Here is a 25,968-nt window from a genome sequence, read left to right on the forward strand (position 1 = left end):
GTTTTTAAAAAATCAAATATGATCGATATCGATTAAGTAGGAGTTTGAAGACACTATATGTTTTATTTTTATGTCATATGTAAATGTATAAAATGTACAATGATGCAATATATATATATATAGTAGGGGATTTGAATCGAGAAGTAATTTTGATTATTTTTCGTAATAATATTGGATGTTTTTAATATGGATATTGCAAGTTATTTATTTTAGAAAATTAGGTCGCAATCGAAAATTAATTATTATATTTTTTGTTGAAAAAATAGGTTTTACTAGCGAATGGTTGTTGGAGTCTTAGTCGCCACTAAAAATCACTCATAACCTTTAGTGGCAATATTTTGGGATTTTGTGGCGACTTTGTCGCCACTAAAAGTCAAGTTCTTTTGTAGTGAATCTTAGTTGGCAATGCTTAGGTGGAGGGATTAGTCCCATGTGGCTTGCCACGTTACTAAAAAATTGGGGTGTTAACTCTTGAGGGTATTTGTGGTCTCTTGGGATAACTGCGGGGGTATTTTTTATCCCAAAATGTAATGAAGGGTATAAGTGGTCTATTTCGCATAGTTCAGGGGCAATTTTGACCATTTTCCGTATTTTTTAAAAACAAACTTAATTTTTTTTCTTTTTGAATGGGGTGGGGGGCTGATAGGGGGCTGGGGGGTGAGGGTAGGAGGTGGGGGTGTAAAAAAATAAAAAATTGAAATTAGAAATATCTTTTAAAAATAACTTCTTCTTTTTTTTTTGGGGGGGGGGGGGGGGGGGGGCGGTGGTAGGGGGTGGTGGTAGGGGTGAGGGTGGGGTAAAACTATTGAATTTAAAAACAAACTTTAATTTTATTTTTTTTGGGGGGTGGTTGGGGGGGCTGGTTTGAGGGTAGGGACCAAATAAATTGATTTTTTCAATAATTTTTTTTTTAATTGGAAGTTGGAAGAGAGTTTTGGAAAATGTTTTCCTTAAGTTTTGAAGGGAAGTCATTTTCCTTAAATTTGAGGAAAATGAGTTGATTTGGAAAACATTTTCCAAAACATTTAACCCAACCAAACATGAGAAAATTGGAAAACATTTTCCGAAAAATAAATGTTTTCCTTCATACCAAATACACCCTTAATAAAATTAAACTCCATATGAACCTGACAGAGATGTCAATATTGCCCAAACTGGCAAACTCAAAAGGGTTCCTCATAACAACCAAGCCAATTTCGATATGAACTATAAACCATTACAACACTACTAACAAAAACATTAATGATCATAAGACCATTACTAATAAAAACTTTTTCATTGCAGATTATAGTATTGCAATATTGCAAGCATATCTCACTGACTCACTCACTGTAATGAGAAGAAAAAAACAAAGACTAAAATCAAGGGAACCAACCATTGAACCTCAATTTAGACACTTAGAGAATGATATTCAATATAACTCGCTGATGTGGGAGCAGTGACCGTGAATCAATGAGTGATGTCGCAACTTTGGAATATTATTGTGAAATTTGAGTGTCAACTATAAAGTAATGGTAAAGAGTCTGAAGAATGAAGTGTAAACCCTAAAAGCTAAAAGTGTCTAACACTTTAACTGATATAAATGTAATTAATTAAACTTCTTATCGGGTTATCGGGGCACCCGATTAGAATTATGGCCAAATCGAGATCCGAACCGATAAGCCAATAAGAAGTTTATAGTAAATCGAGACCCAAACTATTAATTAATCATTGACCCGAACCATTGACCAAATAACCAAATTATTGATTCGAATTATCGGCTTTGATTCGATTTTGAACCCCGTCCTAGTGTGAACTTAATATCTCTAATTTAAGAGTTGAACGATCTCGTATTCATCCCTCCACACTGTTGGATGGTAGAACGAGAATATCGATAAACTTATATTGTATTCTTTTTTGGATTTATTACTGGGTTCCCTTTATTTTATATGTACTTACAAGTTATACCATAATATAATTGTGTAAAAAATCATTTTTATATGTATAGGAGTAAATCTTTTCTTTTTAGAATAAGACAAGAAGATCAATTTGTAAAATTAATTAAAGTTTTAAATGTTGATGATGATAGTTAGATGTTGATGTTTAAGAGAGACTTGCGCTAGTAAGTCATGTTTGTCGAGTTCTAATTTGTTGAAAAAGAATTAGTACAAACAAAAAGAAAAAAAAACTCTAAATAGTCCTTTATATTAAGACATTTAACCAAAGACTTTCTTATTCTTTAATAGGAAAATGATCTGATATACTCTTCAATTTTGTCATTTAAAGTTGATATACTATCGTTATGAAAGTGACGCATATATACCCCTACTGTTATACAAATGACTCAAATGTATCCTTTTCCTATAACGGAAGTAAAAAATTAAATTTTAGTTAAATTATTTCCCTTAGCTATGCAATATTAGTGCATTTTGGTCCTAAAATTAACAAAACTTAACTTAAAAGAAATTATTTTGAACTTATAAACTATAAACAAAGAGTTATGTGAGTCTAAGTTCCATTAGTTTTAGTGTATAGTTACAAATTTAAAAGAAACGACCTAAATAGTTGCCCATCAACAAAAACAAAGATAATGGGTATATATATATATATATAGACTAGAAAAAATAAATAATAAATTAGGCTAGCTATTTGTGTAAAACATCCGAAAGTATATCAATATTGTGTAAAGGATTATTAGTGCTACAAATTAAAGTATAAGAAATTTCTTTTAATTCTGAGTCCAAATATAAGAGATTATTTTGAGCTTTTTCTCTATAAGCAAAACCACAAAAATAACATAAAAAATGAAGCAAAGATGGTGGAAAATGCAATATATAGACACGTATAGAATACGTGGAATGGACCCATGTTTTGCAAAATCAATTTAAAGAAAACGAGTAGAATGAAGACTTTGTTTATTAATTAGTAGTTGTGGACTAAATTGCAATAATTAATGATTTTGTCATCAAGAATTTATGTTTGCTGTGTAAATGACATCATTACATGATTTATTCAACTACTGCATGATTTCCTTGTAATTTCAAATCATATCAAAACTAATTAAGTATTAGTTAAGATATTTTATTTTAAGTTATGAAAAAGATATATGTGGAGCATATTTATTGTGAGAAAATAAAAGGAGGATAAACTACCTTATTAGACATACATCACTACTATATATACTAATATTATCTTTACTTTCAAACAATTACATATATTATTACTTTTAATATTTTATACCATATATTAATATATTATTTGAAGATACAATTAGATTATTAGATACCCACATACCTTAAAACTAGGATTAATTAATTATCTGCTTAATTAACTCTTTTACTCCAAATTAACCACTATCTCTTAATTCTCCCCTCCCATATTTATCACTCAATTATGTCTCCTCCTTTATGATTCAGGAATTTCATTGTACAATTTCATTCCAACAATAGCTAATCTACTCTCTTCTTCTCAAGATATCATCACCATGGCCGACAAATTCTCCTGAACCCAAATATTATTTTGTATTGTTCATTTATAACTAGATCAAATCAAAGTAACTGCTACAGAGAAAACTTTAATTCAGAGTGGGTCTTGATTGTTTGTCTCCGGAAGAAATGGATCTTAGTTTTGATTATGTTATGCCACAACGCAAAAGGATCAAAGGGAGTATTGTAGAGAGTTTTTGTTTGCTGGTGTTCTTCTAAGGCTTTCTTTGGTTACCGTGACATGGATTTGGTAGTACCAATATTACTTTGATATAGCCCTTGAAACATGTGTATCCAATAAGTAGTAATCTTAATTAAGATCTGAGTTGTATTTTTAGTAATGGGGTGTCTGACCATATATATGTATCCGCCATTAAATTTCAAATACATGATTTTTAACAACACGATGATATTAATGATACTCTACAGTCGTGATTTGTTCCTAAATTCATGTGATTCAACTACATTTCATATTTAAATACACATAATTAAATGTATATGCTTATTATGTATTTGAGATACATGTTTTTGGATATATCGTATGAAATTTAAATACACATAATTAGATGTATATGCTTCTTCTTTTTGTATATTCCATATTTAGATACACATAATTAGATGTATATGCTTACTATGTATTCGAGATACATGTTTTTGGATATAACATATGCAATTGATACTTGATACATCAAATTAGTACTAGATACATATAAAAGATACATGAAATTAATATTATATATATATAAATAGATACATAAAATTAATACTAGATACCTATAACAAATACATGAAATTAATGCTAGATACTTGTATGATACATATGAAGGTACTTGCAGGACACTCATGTATCTAAGTGTTTAGTTTGTTGGATACATCATATATTGATATAGATACATCAAATTAATGAATTTATTATTTTAAGAGTAATAATTTGAAATTAATCAAATTGCATTACCAAGATAAACATGTTTTTATCTTATATTAATAATATTAATGAATTTACTATTTCAAAGAATAATAAAATGAAATTAATTATCTATGTATTTTGAAAATCCTCAATTATTCCTCTAATTAAGGAAATCAGTTCCAACCAATTAATTTAAATAAATAAATTTTGTATCTCAATTTTAAAACTCGACAGATACTGCATGTATCTCATGGATTCAGACTCATGTATCCTAAGCATAAAATATGATACAAGAAGTAATATTTGAAACTATTGAGAATCTTAATAATTAAGACCTAAACTAGTGGGATTTATGTGGTTTGCCCAAACAAAAATTATATTGAAAAATGTATATGTAGTTGGACAATTGGTCCAATTTTGGTAGTGGAATAGGTCCATCTTTTAGCTCAAATAGTGTGAGGCTCAAACTTTGGAAATCAAGGCCCAAAACTTTTTTTTTTAAAAGGAAAAATTATCTAACTATACATTATTTTGCCCTATTTTTTTTTTATTCTCTATCATTCTAAAAAATTACAAAAATTTCCGTTTTCACATTTTTTCTCACTTTTCCGAATACATAACTGTAAACTATCACCTCAAGATTTTTTTTTCTTTTTTTTTTTCACGCCTAAAATCACCTCCATGGTATCACCACTTATCTTCATCACTCTGTTTTTGAATTTCAAATATTTTCTCTTTTTGATTGCAAGTTATTGAAGAGGTAGTTCTTCTTCATCAATTTTTTTCTTTCTACTTCATCAAGTATCAACTTTTTTTTTTTTTAGCATTTTCATCTACAGATTTAGTCGATGAAGGATGCATCTTCAACATCAAAATCGATTGTGAAAAAAACGCCCAAAAAAGGAAGGAAAAGGTCGAGTTGTTGGTGGCTCCAGTAAGGACTTTGGGTCGAAATCCATAGTGACGCCATTGTTGAGAGTCAAAAAAAAAACTACGAGAATTGATACAGAGCAAAAGAAAAAGTCTAGAAGGATTTATTCTTCATTTTTTTTCTTTCACCAAATTAGATTGTTGACTTATTTTTCGATTTCTTGTTGTTCATCTTTTTTGTTACATATGTGTTCAGTTTTTTAATGTTCTAGTTGTTTTTGTTTCTTAAATTAATGTATAACACATTCGTTTCAACATTATGATACATTACAATTTTATCAAGAGTTATTGGTGGCTTTGGTAAGGGTTTTGGGTCGAAATCCATGGGTGACGTCATTGTTGAAAGTGAAAATAGCTACAAGAGTTGATACAGAGCAAAAGAGAAAGTGTGGAATGATTTCTTCATCATTTTATTTTTTTGCTTTTAGCAGATCAAATTGTTGATTTTTTTATTTTCTTTTGTTTTCACCCGATCTTTTAATGTATCTAGTTGATTTTGATTCTTAAATTAATGCATAATTCATTTATTTCACCTTTATGATACATTACAGTTTTATCATGTACAATATATCGTTTTCAAATATTAGTTTTGATACATAACCCTAATTTGTTGAAATACAAATTAGTAGGTACCATGTTCATAGTTACATATTGGATACACAACTATTACAAATTTCGTTATCTTTTACTACTGATATATACACCCAGCCTTATTCAACTAGTAGAAGTCTATCTATCTATAGACACTATCACATATAATTGTGGATACATAAATACTAATATTTTATAACAAAATCAGTTTGTATCATATTCATAGTTATGAATATGACATATAACTTTGTTATGTGTATAACATAGTTATGTATTAGATGTTGTGATGTATCACATGTTGTTAAGTATCTGCAACACTGTTTTATAAATAAATCAATGTATATCATATTCACAGTTATCTTTTTGTATATTGTACATAACTATATATAATTGTCGACTTTTTTTTTAATCTGTTACGATTTGTGCGAGATTTGAGAGAAGAAAATTTGAAATTTGAATTGTTTGAAGTTGTTATTTTGGAGAGATTGACATCATGATTTGGGGAACTGACATTTAATTTTATATTTAATTTCGTTTTTAATCTCAACAAACTAGTTGTATAATGTATCAAATGTGACGTATCCGGATGACAACAATTTAAGAGAATTTTTGTAAATTGAAAAAGAGTAGGGATAAGATGTAATTTGCTCCTTATATGGGATTCCTAAAATTTTAACATGAATATTTCTTGTTTATTTCACTGATTTTTATGGATATTTCAACTTGGTTATTTCACGCCATTCACTTTTATTTGTCTACTATATTAAAAATTGATCTACCTTTTTACTTGTCACTTTTAACAGTTTAAGAAATAAACATATCTTTTTTCATGTTTTACACTCAACATTATTTATTCACTCTCGAAATTATTTCTCAAGATCTAAGACTATATATCAATTGATATGGATAATGTGCACTACTAGAAACAAATGTTTTTTCCCGCACGAATCAGTGAAAAGATTATACAATCAAACATGATTTTTTCCCACTCATTTTTCACCAAACCAACTCACTGGGAACTGGTAAGACGCACGATGGGAAATAGATTCCGACTGAAATGCTAGGAAACTTCTTGTTTTTTTCATATGAAAACACTACTATTTTTTATTTTATTTTTTACCGATTCAATCAAATTATATGTGAAAATAGCCATTAAACATATTTCAATGGAAAAAATTATGATTTTTTTAGTAGTAATGGTAAAATATTATATTATTCTTATCTCTTAAGGGACATGCGGATTTTAAAATGGACAAATAAAAGTGAACAAAAAGTATTCAACCAAAGAAAAAAGATACTCTCTTTTTTACTGTATTTTGAGATAATTGTGGTTTCAAATATTTTTGTTGTTAGATTAGGGAGGTTCTACAACTAAATGCAAATCCTAGGGGCATCTGAAATTGGATTTACAAAAAATAATAATTTTGTTTAATATTTGATTTAAGTATAAATTTTAGGAATCACATAGTTTTAATATGAAATTATAATCTATCCCTATTTAATTTGTAATTACACTAATCCCTGAAAAGGTAAAACAAATCGGATACATAATAAGTAGCTCGGATACATTAAAAACTATCTCGGATACATTATAAAATAAACTGGATACATAATATGTAGCTCGGTTATATTATAAAATAATTTAGAATTAAGAGAGAAATAAGGGATTTTAGAGGTTTTTAAAAATAGAAATGAATATTAGAAATAAGGGAAACATAAGACGTGTATTTCAGTATTTTTTTCTTTGATTGTATAAGTAACCCGAAACCTCTGGCTAATACCAGATGCTTTATGCACTAAATTATCCTAAATAGTAAGTAACATAATTTTATAAATATTTTTTAATTCGATAAATATTGATCCATTTGGTTACACTATCTCATCGTAATCGATTGAGTTGAACTCATTAGTAACAAACATCACGATCCGACCCATATAACCCTTGGATGGATCGAGCGGGTTACCAAAATAGCTAATTTAGTAGACTAAATCCACACTGAGCGAGTATTATGGGGGAGTGGTAGGACAGTTGTAACAAAAAAAAAAAATCCCTTTAGACTAGGTACTCACTTAAAATTATGGTGAAATAAAAAAATTAAAAATAAATAAATAAAAGGATAAAACTTCATAGTTACTTAAAATAACCACAGTAAATACTGAAATTCTTGTTTCCTTATATATATATATATATGTAATTTTTAGTGTATTGTTTGTGTTCTTTTTTATGCAAGGAAAGCAAAGTAGTACTCTTTCTATATATGACTTATAATTAGTGTAATTATATTCTTAGCAGAAAAAAGATTAAATTAATGGCTCTTTTGAAGCTTGGTTCTAAATCTGAAGCCTTTTGTTGTGAAGGTCAAGCTTGGTAATTCTTTTTTATTTGTATAATTTTGTTCTTTTATTCACATAATTTAGAAGAAAAAAATTGACAAGTTCTTATGTTTTTATGTTTAAGCTTTACGATTTTATAGAGTTGATTTCTCAAATGGTTGCTCAGTTGATGGTTGTTATCGACTTATCTCAGAATGTCATTTTTCTAAATAACTACTATTTGAGTGATCATATGAGAAATCAATTTCCATTTTACGAGTAAATTTTGAGAGAAATGTTCTTGTCTTGTGTTATAAATGAGCTTATATCCATAGGGTGTGATTCCTTCCGTCCCATTTTATGTGAAGAATTTAGAGTATGAGAGTTAAAAAATACTTAATTTTCATAATGTTGCATAACATGGGACATGGCATTGGGAATGAATTAATGATTTTCACCTCAAAACATTATTTGACTTTCATATATTTCAATCGAAGGGAGCTTTGGAGCAACAATAAAGTTATTTGAGTTATTTATGTTTTGTTTATGTTTAAGTTATCTTCAATAGTGAATTTATTTTTAACTTATCTTCAATATAAACTTTGTTCAGGCGATGTAAGTCAGGACTTCCAAGTGACATTACAGTTGAAATTGGAGAAATGTCATTTTATCTACATAAGGTATACTCTTTTTTTCACTCCTTATTATGAATATTTTAAATCTAAGGTTCGATTCAATATTTATTTTAGCATTTAATAATTATTTTAGTATTTTTAACCATACATTCATATATACAAGTTTAGTATATTTCTAATTTTTTTCTATGATTGTGGGCTTTACTTCAAAACTATGTTGCTTAGAGACTCTCCAAAAATGTGGTCGAACGTTTTGTCAGATCGTCCAAAAAATGCACTACTTTTGGAAGATCTGACATGAACCGGTCGAAGTTTTGGAAGAGTCAGAGCAACATAGTTTCAAAGAAGCACGCACTTCACTCTTGGTTTTTGCTTCAATCCCTAAGGACCTTTGTTGTTGCTGTTTTTCGCTTTTAAAAACACTGTATACAAGATAATGTTCAAAAAAACAAAATCTAGACCATCCTATTGTTGACTTTACTTCAAAGAAGTGCGCGAAAGGGGGTTTATTCCAACCCCTTTTCGCAGAAAATCACACTTGTTTATATATATGTGTTATAGTAAATGTTGAAGTTCCTGGATGAAAATCTTGTCTCCCCCACTGCACCCCAAGGAGTTGCTTTTTAAAGATTAACACTACATACAAGATGTTGTGTTGCAGTTCCCTTTGCTTTCAAGAAGTGGACTACTAGAAAAGCTGATGAATGAATCAACAAAAGACGATGGATCGTTATGCGTTCTTCAGCTAAGTGACATACCTGGTGGAGCTAAAGCATTTGAGTTAGTAGCCAAGTTTTGTTATGGTGTTAGATTTGAACTTACTCCTCTAAATGTAGTTGCCCTTAGATGTGCATCTGAGTATTTGCAAATGACAAATGAATATGGTGAAGAAAATCTTGTATCACAAACCGAGTCTTTTCTCAATGATGTTTTTAGTAATTGGACAGATACAATTAAAGCATTAGAAACTTGTGAAGAAGTGTTGTCATATGCTGAAGAGCTTCACATTGTGTCGCGATGCATAAATTCATTAGCGATGAAAGCTTGTAGCGATTCTAAGTTGCTTAATTGGCCTGTGATGGAGAATGGTAACGATAGTGTTCATGATGTATGGAATGGTATAAGCACGGGGACTAAGACACAACCGATGACTGATGATTGGTGGTACGAGGATGTGTCCTTCCTCAGCTTACCTTTGTACAAACGTTTGATTCAGGCTGTTGAAGCTGGAGGAATGAGGGCTGGGAACATATCGGGTGCACTCGTGTTTTATGCAAAGAAATATGTTCCTTTAATGAATAGGCAATCGAGCTTTAAGGACGTTACTCATGCTAAATCAGGTTCTACTCCGTCTGAGGCTGATCAAAGGGCGCTTTTAGAAGAGATCGTTGAGTTGTTACCAAAACAGAAAGGTGTAACGGAGACTAGATTTCTCCTCAGGCTGCTACGTACTGCTATGATGTTGCAGGCTAGTCCATCTTGTCGAGTAAATTTGGAAGGAAGAGTAGGGTTGCAGTTAGACCAGGCTATACTTGATGATCTGCTCATACCAAATATCGGTTACACTGTTGAAACTTTATATGATATAGACTGTTTTCAGCGTATTCTAGATCATTTCTTGTTAATAGATCAGGCTTCAGCAGCCGTATCTCCATGTATAATGGAAGAGAGTCAGTTGATTGAAGGTAGTCAGTCTTTGGCTTCCATAACAAGAGTGGCTAATCTCGTGGATTCGTATCTTTCTGAGGTCGCCCCTGATGTTAATTTCAAGTTTCCGAAATTTCAGACTCTTGCTTCTGCAATCCCAGAATATGCTAGGCCAGTCTCCGATGGTATCTATCGTGCAATCGATATATATTTGAAGGTAACTCTTAAATTCAACTTTGATGGTGTGTATATAAACCATTTTACTCTGTTTTGTTTTATAAAGGTTGATAGTTCAGAGCTATGTTGCTAGGACTATTCAAATATATAGTTGTACCCTGTCAGATCTTCTAGAAATGCACTACTTCTGGACGATCTGTCATGCACCCGGTGTTATTTTTGAAGAGTCCTAAGTCCTAACAACACAGCTTATGATAATAGTACTGATCTAAACATAAGATAGAAACTACTCCCTTCGTTTCAGTTTGTTTGTCTGACGTTCCTTTGTAGTCCGTTTTCAAAAAAAGAGAGGACTTGAATTAAAAGTTTCAAATGTAGGCACATCCTTGGCTGACAGACATTGAAAGAGAGCAAATCTGCAGACTAATGAATTGCCAGAAGCTGTCATTAGAGGCCAGCACGCACGCTGCTCAAAACGAGAGGCTTCCCCTAAGGGTGATTGTTCAAGTCCTGTTTTTTGAACAGCTTCGTCTACGTACATCAATCTCCGGATGGTTCTTTGTGTCTGAAAACCTTGAAAATGTTAGCGGAGCAATTGGACAACACGCGGACAATGCTACACGAGGCAGAGGAAGGAGTGTTGAGGACATGAGGGAACGTGTTTCCGAGCTTGAAAAAGAGTGTAACAGCATGAAGGAAGAGTTCCAAAAGATGGTGAAAACAAAGAGGAGATGGAATATATTTTTCAGGAGAAAATCTCAGTGTAATTCAAAATCAGGAAAGCCTAGTGAAGATGCAACATGTCAAACTGTTCCACCAAAAGTTCACTAAGTTTTAAACACTAATAAAACTGTTTTTGGAGTTTCTGAAAGTTTTTTTTTTGGTCATTTTGACATTTGCCAATATTTGGATTCTCAAATATTTAGCCAAGTTTCATTGATTCCTTTTGTTCTACTCTCTATAACAACGTCGTTTGTTTGAATATTCTTTTGGATGCTATAGCAAAATACTGTTATAGAAAACATATAATATAACACAACATGAAATGTTGTTATAGAGGAAGGTTATTATATAGATATCTGACCATAATAGTTAGTCAGAGTTTATGGATTCTAGATTCTATAAAAAGAAAGTTACTAGGTTCTTGTTAGATTATTTATATACGTTGAATGGATTTTTTAGTACAAATACAAGGTATGTGTTATGTAAATAGAGTTGTTGGGGATTCTAAATTAAGTACATTAGTTTGGTAATGGTTGAAGCACCAAACTCGGATTCAGTTTGAAAACCTATAAAAGGGGTTAGCATGCAACAATTTTCCGTGATAGAGGCAAGTTTCTTCAAGTTCAAGTTCCGCTTGATTTCTAATCATTTTGATATGAGTAAGTTCTTGCGGTTCGCTTGTTGTCTACTAATTAAACCTTCATTTGCCCCGACCTCTATGATGGATCGTAAATTAAGTGAAGTTAAATCAATGAAATGAACGGCCTAACATTTTTTTACATCTAAGATAAGAAATTGGCCCAATTGAAGTTGTTGCTATATTATCCACAACTGGGTCCAGAAATTGGGCTGTAACTTAGTGGACTCATTTTAGGCCTTGTTAAATTGGGCTGAAATGACACCAGGTAGCCACTGATTTATGCAAATGTTTATTTTTTGGGAAAATTACTTATATACACACATTTACTTACCTTAATATCCATTTATCCCTACCTTTTTTTAAAATTTCAAAAATCTCTTAATTCCCCCAATTCATAAAATCTTCCGAATACATAAATATTTCACTCCTATTTTCAGCCTACACCCACGTTTCCCACTCCCCATATCACTCCTCCATTTTATTCCTAAATTCTCTCCACTTCTTTAGCAGTTACAAATTTCAAATTCAATTTGACTTTCAAAAGGTGTCTCTCTCAAGTTTATCAATTAATCTATTTTTGAATTTCAAATCTTTTCTATTTTCAATTAATGATTTCAAATTATTCAAGAGGTAGATTTTTTTCCATCACTTCAATTTTCGATTTCTTTTATTATTATTTTTTAATTTTTTCATCTTAAAAAATAAAAATAAAATTACCTCCGCCCCCTGCCTTCATTGAAATCTTATTGAACCTTTGCAATTTTAGTTAATCATATTGTCGTTGAAAATTTTTCTTGAAAAATATTTATTTTCTTTTAATGTTTCTACTATTAAAAAAGTCCAAAAAAAGAAGAAAAAAGTTGGATCTGCCATAGCACGGCCATCACTATCAAAGATACATATTTTTTATGTATCTCGTTTATTTTGAGTCTTAAATTAGTCTTTGTTAGTGTTATCATTGATCTGATATATCACTGCTACAATAACATTTGTTTTATACAATGTATAATGTTCATATTTAAGGTATTGATACATAACTCTAATGTTGTTGAATCTTTGATTAGTGTTTATCATGTTCAATAGAAATGTACTTGATACATAAACTTTGTGTTATTTATCACACACACAAAAAAGAAGCTATTTTGAAACAATTACATGTATAATATACTTTTTTTTTTAATTTTAAAATATAGTATTTCTCAAACAAAATAAGATACATAAATAATAATGTATCATACACTAATTTTTTAGTTATGATATGTAAATTCAAATTTATACTAAATGTATCTGATACATAACAATTACCAAACAATAATGTATCGATCTCAAACTTAAAATCTTATGGGCAACACTTTCTTATTTAATGTATTTAGTAGAAATACAACATTTATCAATTTAAATTGAAAGGATGTTCATGATCTCAAACAAAATAAGATACATACATAATAATGTATCATGCACTAATTTTTTAGTTATGATACGTAAATTCGAATTTATACTAAATGTATCTGATACATAACAATTACCAAATAATAATGTATCGATCTCAAACCTAAAATCTTATGGGCAACACTTTCTTATTTAATGTATCTAGTAGGAATACAACACTTATCAATTTAAATTGAAAGGATCTTCATGATCTATCTTCTCAAAAATTTTAATAATTTTGAATCAAAATTGAAAGAATCTTCAATGAACTAGGAGAATAATTTTGAAACTCAAAATTTTCAACAATTTTGAATCAAAACGGAAAGGATCTTCAATGAACTGGAGAAAAATTTTGAATCTCAAAATTTTCGACAATCTTGAATCAAAATCGAAAGGATATTCGATGAACTTGAAGATTCACAAAAGAAATCGTTTGTCCAACAACAATTTCATCACTTTTGTATCCTTCATAACTCACCTCGCTTATCCAAAATTTCGACAAAAGTTTTTATGAAACAGAGAGAACGATGAACAAGAAGAAGAAATTTAATTTTTGAATTTTTTAGTTAGTTACACTATAGGATTTTGAATTCTTGACAATAGTTTGGAATGGAATAAAATAATTTATGGGATCTTAATTTGATTTTCAGTTCCCCCCCCCCCCCCCCCCCCCCCTTAATTAGTGCAACAAATGGATACTATGAGATCTTAATTTGATTTTTCAGTTTTTTTTTCCCTTAATAAGTGCAACAGATTGATACATAATGCATCAACAATATATCCGGATCCTTAATTATGTATCCAAAATGCCTAAAAAATATGAAATTTATGTAATTATAAAAATAATAGGGACAAAAGGTTATTTAGGTTTTACACTATGGTATTTATGTAAGCTATACTTATTTTTTAGGCCATCATTTAAATTTTTCCTCTATTTCTAAAAAAATTGTACAAATATAGTATTTGAAAAATTACCCTTTTGGACTATATTAGATTCGGTTATAATGTTTGCGATTGCTCCACATCACAATAAATTATTACTATCATGTTTGTTCAAAAAATATTTTTAGACTGTAATCTAAAAGGTTCATAAGTTGCAAGAGTAATAATTTAAAAAAATGATTGTTTACTAAATAATTACCCCAAACAAATTTCACGCTTGTAGCAGCGTTAATTTAAAATATAATTCATTTTCAAAGCTATTTAAAAGTTTAGCCATGTTTCAGATTGAACTTGTTGCTACTAAGTACTAATATTCTTCTTCTTCTTCGATGTCAAAAGTTGGATTCGTTAAAACCTAACTTCATATTTAAATATCTGAAATTTGATAAATTGAAGTTCTAATTTAAAAAGTTAAGCTTTGTCAAAGCCTAAATACAAACTTGATATCTCAAATATGAGGCAAAGCTTAAATACAAAATTTAAATATCAAATATGAAATTAGATTTTAATAATTGCTAATTTAAGACCCTCAACAATTTGAATTTTATAACTTGAAACTCATATATCTGAAGCGATTACAAGGTGGGGCTAAACTTTAAATAATGTAAGATGATCCCAATCTTAATAAAACACTTTTTTTTCCAAAGGTCAAAAAAATTTCAACCTAAACATTATAGGCATTTTGATTATCAAAAAAATCACAAAAAGAAAAAAAAAGTTTTAGAAAGCTAAATGGGGAACAGAAGTTCTATATGCCAGCTATAAAAAGTTCTGTCTCTTGAGGAATTATTATCATTATTATGGCAGGCAAAATTCATCCTTCTTGTATATTCTTTATTCCCCTTTTTTATCATTAATTAGCTGCCTTTTTTTTCTTCATAAAATAAAGGCTAAACACATATGCATATCTTTAAATTTATCCCTAAATTTTATTTTGGCATTCTAACTCAATCTTGTTTCATTTTAATCATTTAACTCTAATTTTTTATGTTTTATTTTGACACTTCTAAGTGATGTGGTAGAGTGTGTGCATCACACTTTCTCTAAGACAGTGAAAGAAAAAAAAAATTAAAAATAATAAAAGATTAACCCTTCAACTCTATTTTTTTTTATGTACCATTTAAACACAAAATAATAATTTTATGATTTCTTTATTTCTATATATGCTCTTCAACTGCTGTTTTGCATTTTAAAAATCGTCGTACATCCGTTAGTTATTATAAAAAATCAAATTAATATATGCTCTTTAATTTATTTTTTTAAAGTAACAATTTCTTTTGAGAGTTTCGCTGTAAATTTTTTTAAAAAAGTTTGATGTTAATCCATTATTTTATTTTTTTTAAAAAAAAGATATTACGTGGGATTTTAAAATGAAAAACTGGAAATGAAGAACATAAATAAAAATGAAGAAATTTTTTATGTTGTATTTTTAATGATAAGTTTCTTCATTTTTATTTATGTTCTTCATTTCCACTTTTTTCATTTTAAAAATCAACGTCATATCTTTTTTTAAAAAAAATAAAATAATGGATGAACATCAATTTTTTTTTAAAATTTTTTTGAGTACATTATTGTGTGAAAAATAATCGACAGAAGTGTGTTGATTTTCTTTTTAAAACAATTAATTAAATTAAATAACACCACATATTTTTATTTTCATATCTAATCTATTTGGACTAACTCAAATACCAGCTTTCTAATTTTTCATTCCCGTCAATTTGAATTTTTTACAATAACTAACTGATGAACAACGATTTTTAAAATGCAAAATTGCAGTTGAAGAACATATATAGAAATAAAGAAATCATAAAATTAGTATTTTGTGTTTAAATGGTACATAAAAAAAATAGAGTTGAAGGGTTATCTTTTATTATTTAAAAAAAAAATACTTTTTTTTTTGTCTTTCACTCTTTTAGAGAAAGTGTGATGCACACACTATGCTACATCACTTAGAAGTGCCAAAATGAAACATAAAAATTGGAGTTAAAGGGTTAAAATGGAACAAGGTTGAGTTGGAGTGCCAAAATAAAATTTAGGAACAAGTTTAAGGATTTGCATATGTGTTTGGCCTAAAATAAAGTTCGATGTGAATTTAAGATTTAAATTTTAAAGGTTCAACTTTTGAAAGGTCATGAGTGCTCCGCTTTTGGAATTATGAATTTAAAATTTAATATTTATTAAAAATTTATCAACTTATTTATATAAATATCTATATTTCGAGTCGAAAATAGTAGCCAGTCAAATCAAATTGAACAGAGATGAGCTGCACCAAAAATAATTGTTCAGTTCACCAACTTATCCAAAGTATAATTTCAAATGATTGTGTTCCTCTGAAGAATTGTATGTTTGTCTATAAAAACACTATGGAAATACCATTTTTCTACTGTTTTACGTTTATATAAGCTGTCAATTTTAGTTGTTATATATGTAATAATAATTATTCCTTCCCCAAATTAAACCTTTTTTATAAAATTGGCACACTTAGCCTTATACTCCATATGTCCTAAAATATGTGTCATTTGTCATGTTTTATTTTTTAGAGCTAATTTAATTAATATTTGAAGCGAAATTAAACTAGATTAGCTTCATATTTTAAAATTAAAATATTTGAAAGCTAAATGAATATTATCATGAGTAAGATTGTTTTTTTCTTATATCAGTATAATGAAAAAATGCATATTAAAAAGTTCATCAAAATTTATATAGTTTGACTCTTGAAAAAAATAATCATGACAAGTAATTTGAGACGGGGGAGCAAAAGAATAACATCCACTTTTGAGACAAATCAATGGTTCAAGTTAATAGGGACGTGTAACAAGCTCTCTGACCATCAAAGGGCGTAGTGAGACGGATTTCTCCGCCCTTATGTAGAAATCGAATGTAGAAATAACACTCTAGATAGTACTTTTTGGCCCTCCCTTTATAAAAACACTATCCATTGATGCATATAGTTTGTTTCTTGTAAAGTAAAACATGACAAGTAATTTGAGATAAGGGAGCGAAAGAATAACATCCACTTCTGAGACAAATCAATGGTACACATTAATTGGGACATGTAACAAGCTCTCTGACCATCAAAGGGTGTAATGAGATGGATTTTTCCGTCCTTATCTATAAATAACGCTCCGAATAGTTTTTGACCCTCCTTTCAGTAGAAACAACACTACCCATTGATATTGGAAGTGGTACCTTTTTTTCCTCCAACCTTTCCTATGTTTCAACATCATTTCAAGAGCGATTTTTCATTTTTCAGTTACACAGGTTAATAGTTGATTATTTTCAAATTTTACTCGTCTTGAGTTTGAACCTTAGAAATGAGGAAACACATAGTAAACTTAGAAGTTTTGGACATATTCTTTTGATTGACGTAACTTCTTCGTCTATTTTTAAAATAATCATTTCCTAAACAGTTATCCCAAAAATAGAAAATTTTCACACAACACCACTACCCATTGATATTGGAAGTGGATATTTTTATTTTTTTCAACCTTTCCTATGTTTCAACATCATTTCAAGAGTACATTCCCTTATATGAACTTTACATAATTAAAGAAAAACAAAAAATAAGAGACATAGAAATTGACTGTTCAACTTCCTTTTGGCACCTTGTATACATATTCCTCCAACTATAGCCAGTTAAGCATTACCAAGTGTGGTTCACTAGTACATGATAATGAAGTGAAATTTGGGACCAACATGAGGCTATCATTTTGTCTAGAATAATCAACTAGTCCACATGCTCTCCTTTACTTGCTTATGTATCTAGTTAGCCATAGTTTTTATCAGAGGCGGATCTAGAACACGTTCAGTAATTTTAATTACACTTGTTATTTTTTTTTCTCGACGAGAAAATGACAAGAACGGTTTTGATCCTCTATGTTTTATCAAAACCTAACACTTTTGATTTTCGTCAAATATTTAATAAACTCTAGCTGATAGATTTTATAAGAACTATGAGAAAATAGATTTAACTAGAAACATCAAGAAAGTACCTTAAATTAAAAAAATCGCAACACTAATTATATACATTTGCAAAAATTAAAATTAAAATTGTGCTTATGTAACAAAATTATACTAATTTTGAATCCAAATATTTTAAATTCATGGTTTTCCTTCTATATGACATGTGTCGATCTCTCATTGATAAGATTTTCTTTACATGACACTTGTCAACCCCTCATTCGTCTGCAACGGGACCCAACCTCACCTTATTGTTCCCCGGAACAAGAAGGAGAGGGGCCCTTTCTGTTACCTGTCGTTGGTAGTGGTATAGTGGATCATAACTTTGTGTTAATAGTTGAAACCTTAACAGCAAACATCAATCTTGAATAACAGTTAGAAACATGTGCTTCTGTCGAATTCAGAATTTAAATTTTATGCGATTTAAAATTGAGATTCTACTATAACTTATTTGATTGAGAGTTAATAATAAGAAATACGTTTGAAGTATCCCAGGTTTTCGAGTTTCAAAACTTGAACTATACTATTTATCAAAACACATTTTAACTATTAGGTGTGTGAGTTTTTGACCTGAAACTTCACCACCATTCAGGGTAGTAAAAGGGAACAATTGATATTTAAAGGGTGTTTGGATGAATAATAGTCGATAGTTTAGGTAGTACTTTAGGTTTGATTTTTGACTTTTATTACTTTTGATTTACTATATTCGGAATTTGTTATTAGTGATTTTTTGACACATACATAATTTGAGTCTAAGCTATTGATTTCAGATAAACTCGTACCATGTGCTTTGTGTCTAGCCCCAATGGTCCCTCATCTCCAATTATACTTCATGAAAGTTTTGTTAATTTTCCTTTTAAGACAGTTTAATATTCTTGAATTTATTAGTTGGTCCTAGCTAGAGGAAATATGTTTCATTGTCAATGCAGTATAGATACTAGACAAAGAAAATAGAAAAGGACATGAAAAATGGACTCATTTGATTAGTTAACAATCTTGTTAGTGCTCTTGTTGACCTTACAATGTGAATGTGTACAAAGGAATAATTATATCAAAGTATCCCTAATCAAAAAGGAAAGTACAGAGATGACATTTTACCATTTGAGCAATGATGTTATCCCACCAATGAGTGCAATGACAAGAGTCGTTACCAACTTTTATTTCAATTTAAAAGTATAGTTTGGTGCACGAAGTATCATGTGTTCTAACAGGATCTGATGTGATATAGAAAATCTAAGTAGGTAGCCTATAGGCCACACGGAGACAATCTGAGAAAGAGTTGCACCCAAAGGAGGCATGGAATAGGAAGCCTACTTGACCTAAGTATCATTAGTGATTAATTTCACATCTCTCACACAGAGACAATACAAGAAAGAGATGCACTAAAAGAAAGTGTGGCGTAGACAATCTACCTTGACACGAGTATTAATGACTAATTTTACAGCTCAAAACTCATAATCTATAGATCGAAGATAACTTTACCATTAATCTAAGTCCCCTTTCATATTTTTCAGTTTGTCTTTAATAATTTTCACTAAGATTCAATCAGGGTTGTCACAGGCCCTTCTTTTGACAACTGGATGATCAATCTTCATGTTGTTGGTTTATGGTTGAAACAACAAAGAGAACCCCACAACACTAACTCTGTTACAAGTCTCTCCCATTGTTGATGCAATTCTAGAATTCAACATTTACCTAACTTATGAACATTTTGGATTCAACAACCTGTTCCTATTGTTTATGTTTCTCTATAACAGGCGATGAGCTTATCGAGAAGGATGCTTGAAAACCAGGAATAAACCACAACTTTGGACAGAGGAACATATAATATTTCATAAAGAACAAGAAATACAAGAGCAAAAAGTAAAGCTTGGTAAGTTAACATTAAAAGGGAAGGTTCATATGCATCTTAGTACTTACATCTTATAATAGTAAATAAGGAGATTTCCTTGTGAAGGGACAAGGGACAAGGGACATATGCTGTTTGTCATTTCTAGTTTGATTTACAAAAAAAAGGTATCCCCCCACACAACAAAAATTAAGAATTTCATTCATGTTAGCTTCTTCCACTTTGGTATTTTCAATTCCTAATGCACATTTCTATGCTTGCAAATCCCTTTTGTTTTCACCGCGCAATTTCTTGAACTTGAGGGTAGCCAAGCTGCTCCGTCTCCCAGTTCAACTTTGAAGCAACACTTTCGTGGCAAGGAACATATTCCTGCAATTGCAAGAAGAGGAAAATAGTTAGATAGAGCAGTTCAGGAGATAGAAAATTTTCATCAAGAATGACCATTGTGGTTGTCTCTTATAAGATGTTACCTCCAGTTTCTCGACCAGCTCCGTTGCTGTTGGTGCAGATACGATGATTTGGCGAGCATTGGGACTGATGAATCCTTCCTCCACAGCTTTGTCAATAAATGACAATAATGAATTGTAATATCCATCCACATTCAGCAATCCTACCTGCAAAATTGTACAATGCATATAGCTTTTAGTACTGAATTTGTCAAGCTACAAAGTAGACAAACAAAAAAGTTACACATATCATTATATATATATATACCGGCTTATCGTGGATGCCAAGTTGCGCCCAGGTAATTACTTCAAGTAGCTCCTCAAGTGTGCCATAACCACCTGGATGCAATGAAAAGTTTATTCACTGTTTGAATTCTGAAACAATCTAATTACATGTAAATGCCAAACAACTTTGGTTGGTTAAATCAAATAGCAAAGAAGGTGAAATTCCAGTTAATATCTCCTCCGTTTCAATTTGTTTGTTGGTTTTGACTAGACACGGAGTTTAAGAATCATGAGGTCTTAAACATAAGTAGAAAGTACCAAAACACACATGTCATGTGAAAAGTTAGAATTAGAAAGTGGGGAAAGAACCATTCTTTTTAAATGGAATAAAACCAAAAAAAGACAAAAAAAATTGAAACGGAGGGAGTAAATTATTTCCCACAACTTTCTCAAACTGACTCTGTTGCCTGAACAGTAGAGCCAGAAAACTAGTTGTGCCCAAGTATTTGGCATTTATTTTGGCCTCATCCTTCAGCAAATAGGATGGCTTGATCCTCTGCTAAGTTCCCAGGCTATATAATGTCACTGAAAAAAATATTTTATTTACATGCAGCCAGAACAAGTATATGACTAGTTGAATATTTTGGACAATTAGAATTCCTTGAATAGAGTGAGCATGATACCTTGTTAGGTACAGCAGCTAGTTGGCATTTACAATTTTGTGAAAGTGTGACAGTTTTCTCCTTTCTTCTCTCTCAGTGAGATGGAGGAAGATTCTTGCAGGAGGGCAGTGAACATTTAAGGAAAAAGAATAAATCACAGAACCAGATTAGTAATATTTTAAGTAGTGAAAAAACAGGTCTTAATTTTCAGTGCAAGATGTTGATTGGTCAACAACTAGGGGGTTGAACTATATAGGCTTCTCTAATCATATGAGTCTTTGGGGATTGTGAGAAACATCAAACCAAAGAACTTGTAATCCAACTGATTCTTTTTATCTTTTCATACAGTAGCTTTCAGGAATTCACATTCTTTTGTATTTCACTTTATCCTCTGCCTTCTTGAAGATAACATTTCATATATTGCTTGGACTCTTCAAAAATGTCAACGGAAGTGTGTTGGATACTCCAAAAGTAACCCATAATCTTAAAATCCTAGCTCCGCCTCTAGGCAGAGCAAACCTATAACTTGTCTTGGGACTTCTATCCAAGAATATCCATAGAAATCTTGAAAAATCTAAAAGTGATACTCTCTCCATTTTAATTTGTTTGTCTTACTACTTTTGTCTTGTTTAAAAAAGAATGCCTTTTTTCTTTTTTGACAACTCTATAATTCTAATTTTCCGCGTGACATGTTTAAGACACAAGATTAAAAAGTTTCTTTTACTTTGCTAAACTCCATGTTAAATCAAAATCATACGACAAACAAATTAAAACAAAGTCATTGAAAGAACTGATGCATATTAGATGTTACTTCTCTTAAAAGTTATTGTGGAAATGTGAGGAAGACTAAGCTAAAAAAAATGACTACATTAACTCACAAATGAACAAAGCAGACAGGATATATGGTGAATTTAGGCCCAAATTAGCAAACTAAAAGCACCTGATGTCCTTTTTATATAAGCATTTTGCCTGTGAATTTGAGTGCAAAGGGTGAAATTTAGTGCTTATACCAACCTGCTAAAGCAATAAAAGCATCAGAGTGCCTAGCCATTTCTGCTTTCCTTTGATGCATACCTGCAACTGCCTTCACTTCCCCTACTGTTTCACCAGTTAACTGTGCAAAAAGGATAAAATATGAATTCATTTTTTTTTTTGAACTTCTTGAAATATGTGCCCTTCTTCTTGGGAGAAATGAAGAAAAAAAAGGGGTGGTGGGGGTTAAAGGGTCAGAGAAGAAACAGGTTCTTGATGGAGTGTAGTGGCCTTATTAATGCACTGAAGCAATGATGAGCATTTCAGAAAGAGTTAAATCCACCCAAAACTCTTCATTTTGAAATCGTAGAAAAGTCACCAAACATATACACACAAAACTAAACACTATATACATGTACATGTACACTAAGTTGCTCCGACTCTCCAAAATTGTTGCCGCAACCGTGTAGGATAACTCCAAAAATGCACTACTTTTGAAGAGTCCAAGCAACATAGCATGTACAGATACTCACTAACAGCCAAGAGGGAAAAATACAAGAACTAAACAGCAGCAACAGAGTGAATAAAGCATGCTACTCATAAAAGGGGAAATCAAACAAAAAGCCAGATGCCAAAGTACTATGTGGATATATGGATAAGGCCAATAAGGACCAAAGAAATAAACAGTTCCTTCAGAACCCCAGAAAGCAATTAGAAGAAAATGAAAGCACAAACATCAATATTTATGACAAAACTAGTGTTAACAAGAAACTAACTCAAAGTCTCACCTCATAAACACATGAGAATATACTATTGAAGGTTCTTATTTTTTAAGTAATATAATATAAATCAAGAAAGGCCTAAGACTTGTCAAGAAAACAACAGACATACCTCTCTAGGCATGAGTGTCTTGGGAATTACTCTGCAGCCAGACAATAACATGACAAAACATAGAGTAGGAGTTAGTAATAATTAAGATGATTAACTAAATTCCTCATGTTAAAAAAGTACTAATATTTTATCATTAATTTAAGAGCAGAGTGATTAGAGCATAGAAAGGTATCTTCTTCTTCTTTGTTTCTCACCCAATAACATGCCTACCACCATCATGAACAGCTTGTGAAACCAATCCCATTAGGCCTATACTACCTCCTCCATAGACCAAATCAATGTTCCTTGAGACCTTCAATATGAAGAAACAAGAAACTTTTAGTACATTCAAAATGGAAAATAACATGTCCCAAAAACCAAATATACTTGTTAAAGTAGTATATTTAATTAACATATATCAAGATGATGATGAGGCATAAATGCAAGAGTTTGTACAATAAGGGGGTGGGGGGGAATAGATGAAAAACCCCTGTATATGAAAATAACAGGAAACATTGATTTTACAAAAATGTAAAGCAGAGAACATGACTACATACACACACACTAACTACAGAGATAGAAGAATTCCATGCAGGACTTTCTGTTGGAAAAAATCTCAAAGAAACATCACATTTTGCATGAAAAAATTTGGACCCAAATATCCTAAAATCCAAATACATTCTTTAAAACTTGGATTAAATTCATGTAAAGATGCCATTTTTACATACCAAGAATGTACAAACACTGACCCCCAAATGAGCAAAAAGCAAAAAAAAAAAAAACCATTTTACCCAAAAACCCAAAAAAAAAAGGTCAGAAACTACAACATCCTAGTATTCCAAGAAACCAAAGCTAAAAATCAAGAAAACAAAATGGGAAGTTCCATTTTTGACTTAAGAAAAAGAAATACCAATTCTTTTCCTAGCTCAATAGCAGCATCTTGATAGCTACTCTTCTTCCCTTGACTACTCCCACAAAACACACAAATCCTCTTGAATTTTGACACCATCACATCACTCCCCATCTCCATTTTTCTTAAAAAGTTCTCAACTTTTTTCTAGTACTAAACACTATTCCTTCAAAAAGACCCCTTTTTTTTTCCTTCCCCTTGTAAATCAAAACTCAAAGTTACAAACTTTTTAGCTCTATTCTTACAAATTACTCACTCTGAGAGAGCAATATATATAGAGGGCCAAAAGAGACCAATAGGGTCTTTCACATATATACGTGTGACATAGAATAATAGGATTAATGAATAATACCTATACACCCTTTAGCTTGACCACACTAAAACAAAACAAAAAAAATAAAAATTGCTAAATTATAAAAAAATTTAAAAAAACTCCATTGCTCAATACAATATGTGATTTTTTCTATACATGTATTGGGGGAGTATGGCACGTGACTATCACTTAGCACGCTTGTGCTTTGTGCTCTCTAGGCACGTGTGGACCACCTTAATTCATTTTTCTTGATTAATTTGAATTCATGTTCTCGTGTGGAGTCTAGGGATGAAGTTACAATATTAGGTATGATTTTGGACGAATTCAGTACTTTTTGTTTATTTGTAATAATATTAGGACTAAAACTAGCTATGGGGTGGAGATGGATATGAACTTTTAGTTCTGTGAGCTATGGGGAAGCTTGTTTGGAGGTGAGTTAGATAAATATTAAATCTTGTATAAGTAATATTATGTTTGGTAGCTGGTTAGAAAGTAAACTATTCATGTACAAAATTAGTAATTTTTTTGTTTGCAATCTAGAAATCTGAATAACCAATACATGTATAAGTTATTAGGAATTTATATATTATTTTATGCATAATAGAAGTTGAAAAAACTATATACATGAATAACTAAACTCTCCATAATTAATACATGTTTAAAAAAAGGTAAAATGATAAACTCAATATAACAATCATTATTTTCTTAATAGGTGTGTCAAATCAAAATTTGAGAAGTAAATCAGGGAATAATAATTTCATTTGTAGAATTATTGGTAAGATAGCAATAGTTTGTACTTGGTGTTTTCTTACTTCCTTTAGTTAGGGCCAAAGGGTCCATACCTTCTCTCCTCACCCATGATGTTCACTCCACATCAACTTTTTCCAAATCCTTCTATCCATCTTTTTTAAAGGTTAGAATTTTATAGGTTTTTATAATAATTTAAGTTAATATATAGTAACTATAATAATTGAAGTTCATATATAGTAATCACAATAATAAAATTTATAAATATATAATTGTTATGTTCATATATATAGAGTATGAACAAAAGTTTGTTGAATTCATGTGAATCCACTAATATGTTGTTGATCCAATTTTGTGTTTTAGGTAATTTGTATTTGAAGGTTTTTTTTAATGTTTTCTATACGTATATTTGATATTCGTATTATAGGTTCAACTAAATTCAAATTTGCAGATTACATAGCTCATACTTGAGGAGTATGCTCCTAACAAGATTTCTAGAGACTCAAACCCGAAATCTATATTTGAAATTATGGAGTATTTATTATGACACATTATGTTTATTTTCTTTGTATAAGTAGTCAAAAGAAGAAGGTAGAAATTTAGTGGGGAGATTTACT

General features: G+C 30.5%; 2 protein-coding genes across 2 annotated transcripts; one reads left to right on the top strand and one right to left on the bottom strand.

The window, feature by feature from the left end:
- The first annotated feature begins 8,192 nt into the window (after nucleotides 1-8,192).
- Nucleotides 8,193-11,496, top strand: LOC125823635 (BTB/POZ domain-containing protein At5g03250-like). The gene is made up of 4 exons (XM_049502983.1): nucleotides 8,193-8,260; nucleotides 8,816-8,885; nucleotides 9,502-10,704; nucleotides 11,043-11,496. Exons 1-4 carry the CDS (start codon nucleotides 8,202-8,204, stop codon nucleotides 11,493-11,495), a joined length of 1,785 nt encoding a protein of 594 aa, XP_049358940.1. The 5' UTR covers nucleotides 8,193-8,201; the 3' UTR covers nucleotide 11,496.
- An 8,719-nt stretch (nucleotides 11,497-20,215) lies between these two features.
- LOC125823792 (cytokinin riboside 5'-monophosphate phosphoribohydrolase LOG3-like) lies at nucleotides 20,216-24,655 on the bottom strand. Its single transcript, XM_049503174.1, has 7 exons — nucleotides 24,292-24,655; nucleotides 23,597-23,694; nucleotides 23,403-23,433; nucleotides 22,554-22,653; nucleotides 20,921-20,991; nucleotides 20,677-20,820; nucleotides 20,216-20,575 (listed from the first exon to the last, which is right to left on the bottom strand). The coding sequence occupies exons 1-7, from the start codon at nucleotides 24,409-24,411 to the stop codon at nucleotides 20,483-20,485; spliced, it is 657 nt and encodes a 218-aa protein (XP_049359131.1). The 5' UTR covers nucleotides 24,412-24,655; the 3' UTR covers nucleotides 20,216-20,482.
- Nucleotides 24,656-25,968: the final 1,313 nt, after the last annotated feature.

The sequence above is a fragment of the Solanum verrucosum genome, unplaced genomic scaffold, assembly GCF_900185275.1.
Source record: "Solanum verrucosum unplaced genomic scaffold, falcon-dt-bn FXZP01000125.1, whole genome shotgun sequence".
Classification (NCBI taxonomy): domain Eukaryota; kingdom Viridiplantae; phylum Streptophyta; class Magnoliopsida; order Solanales; family Solanaceae; genus Solanum; species Solanum verrucosum.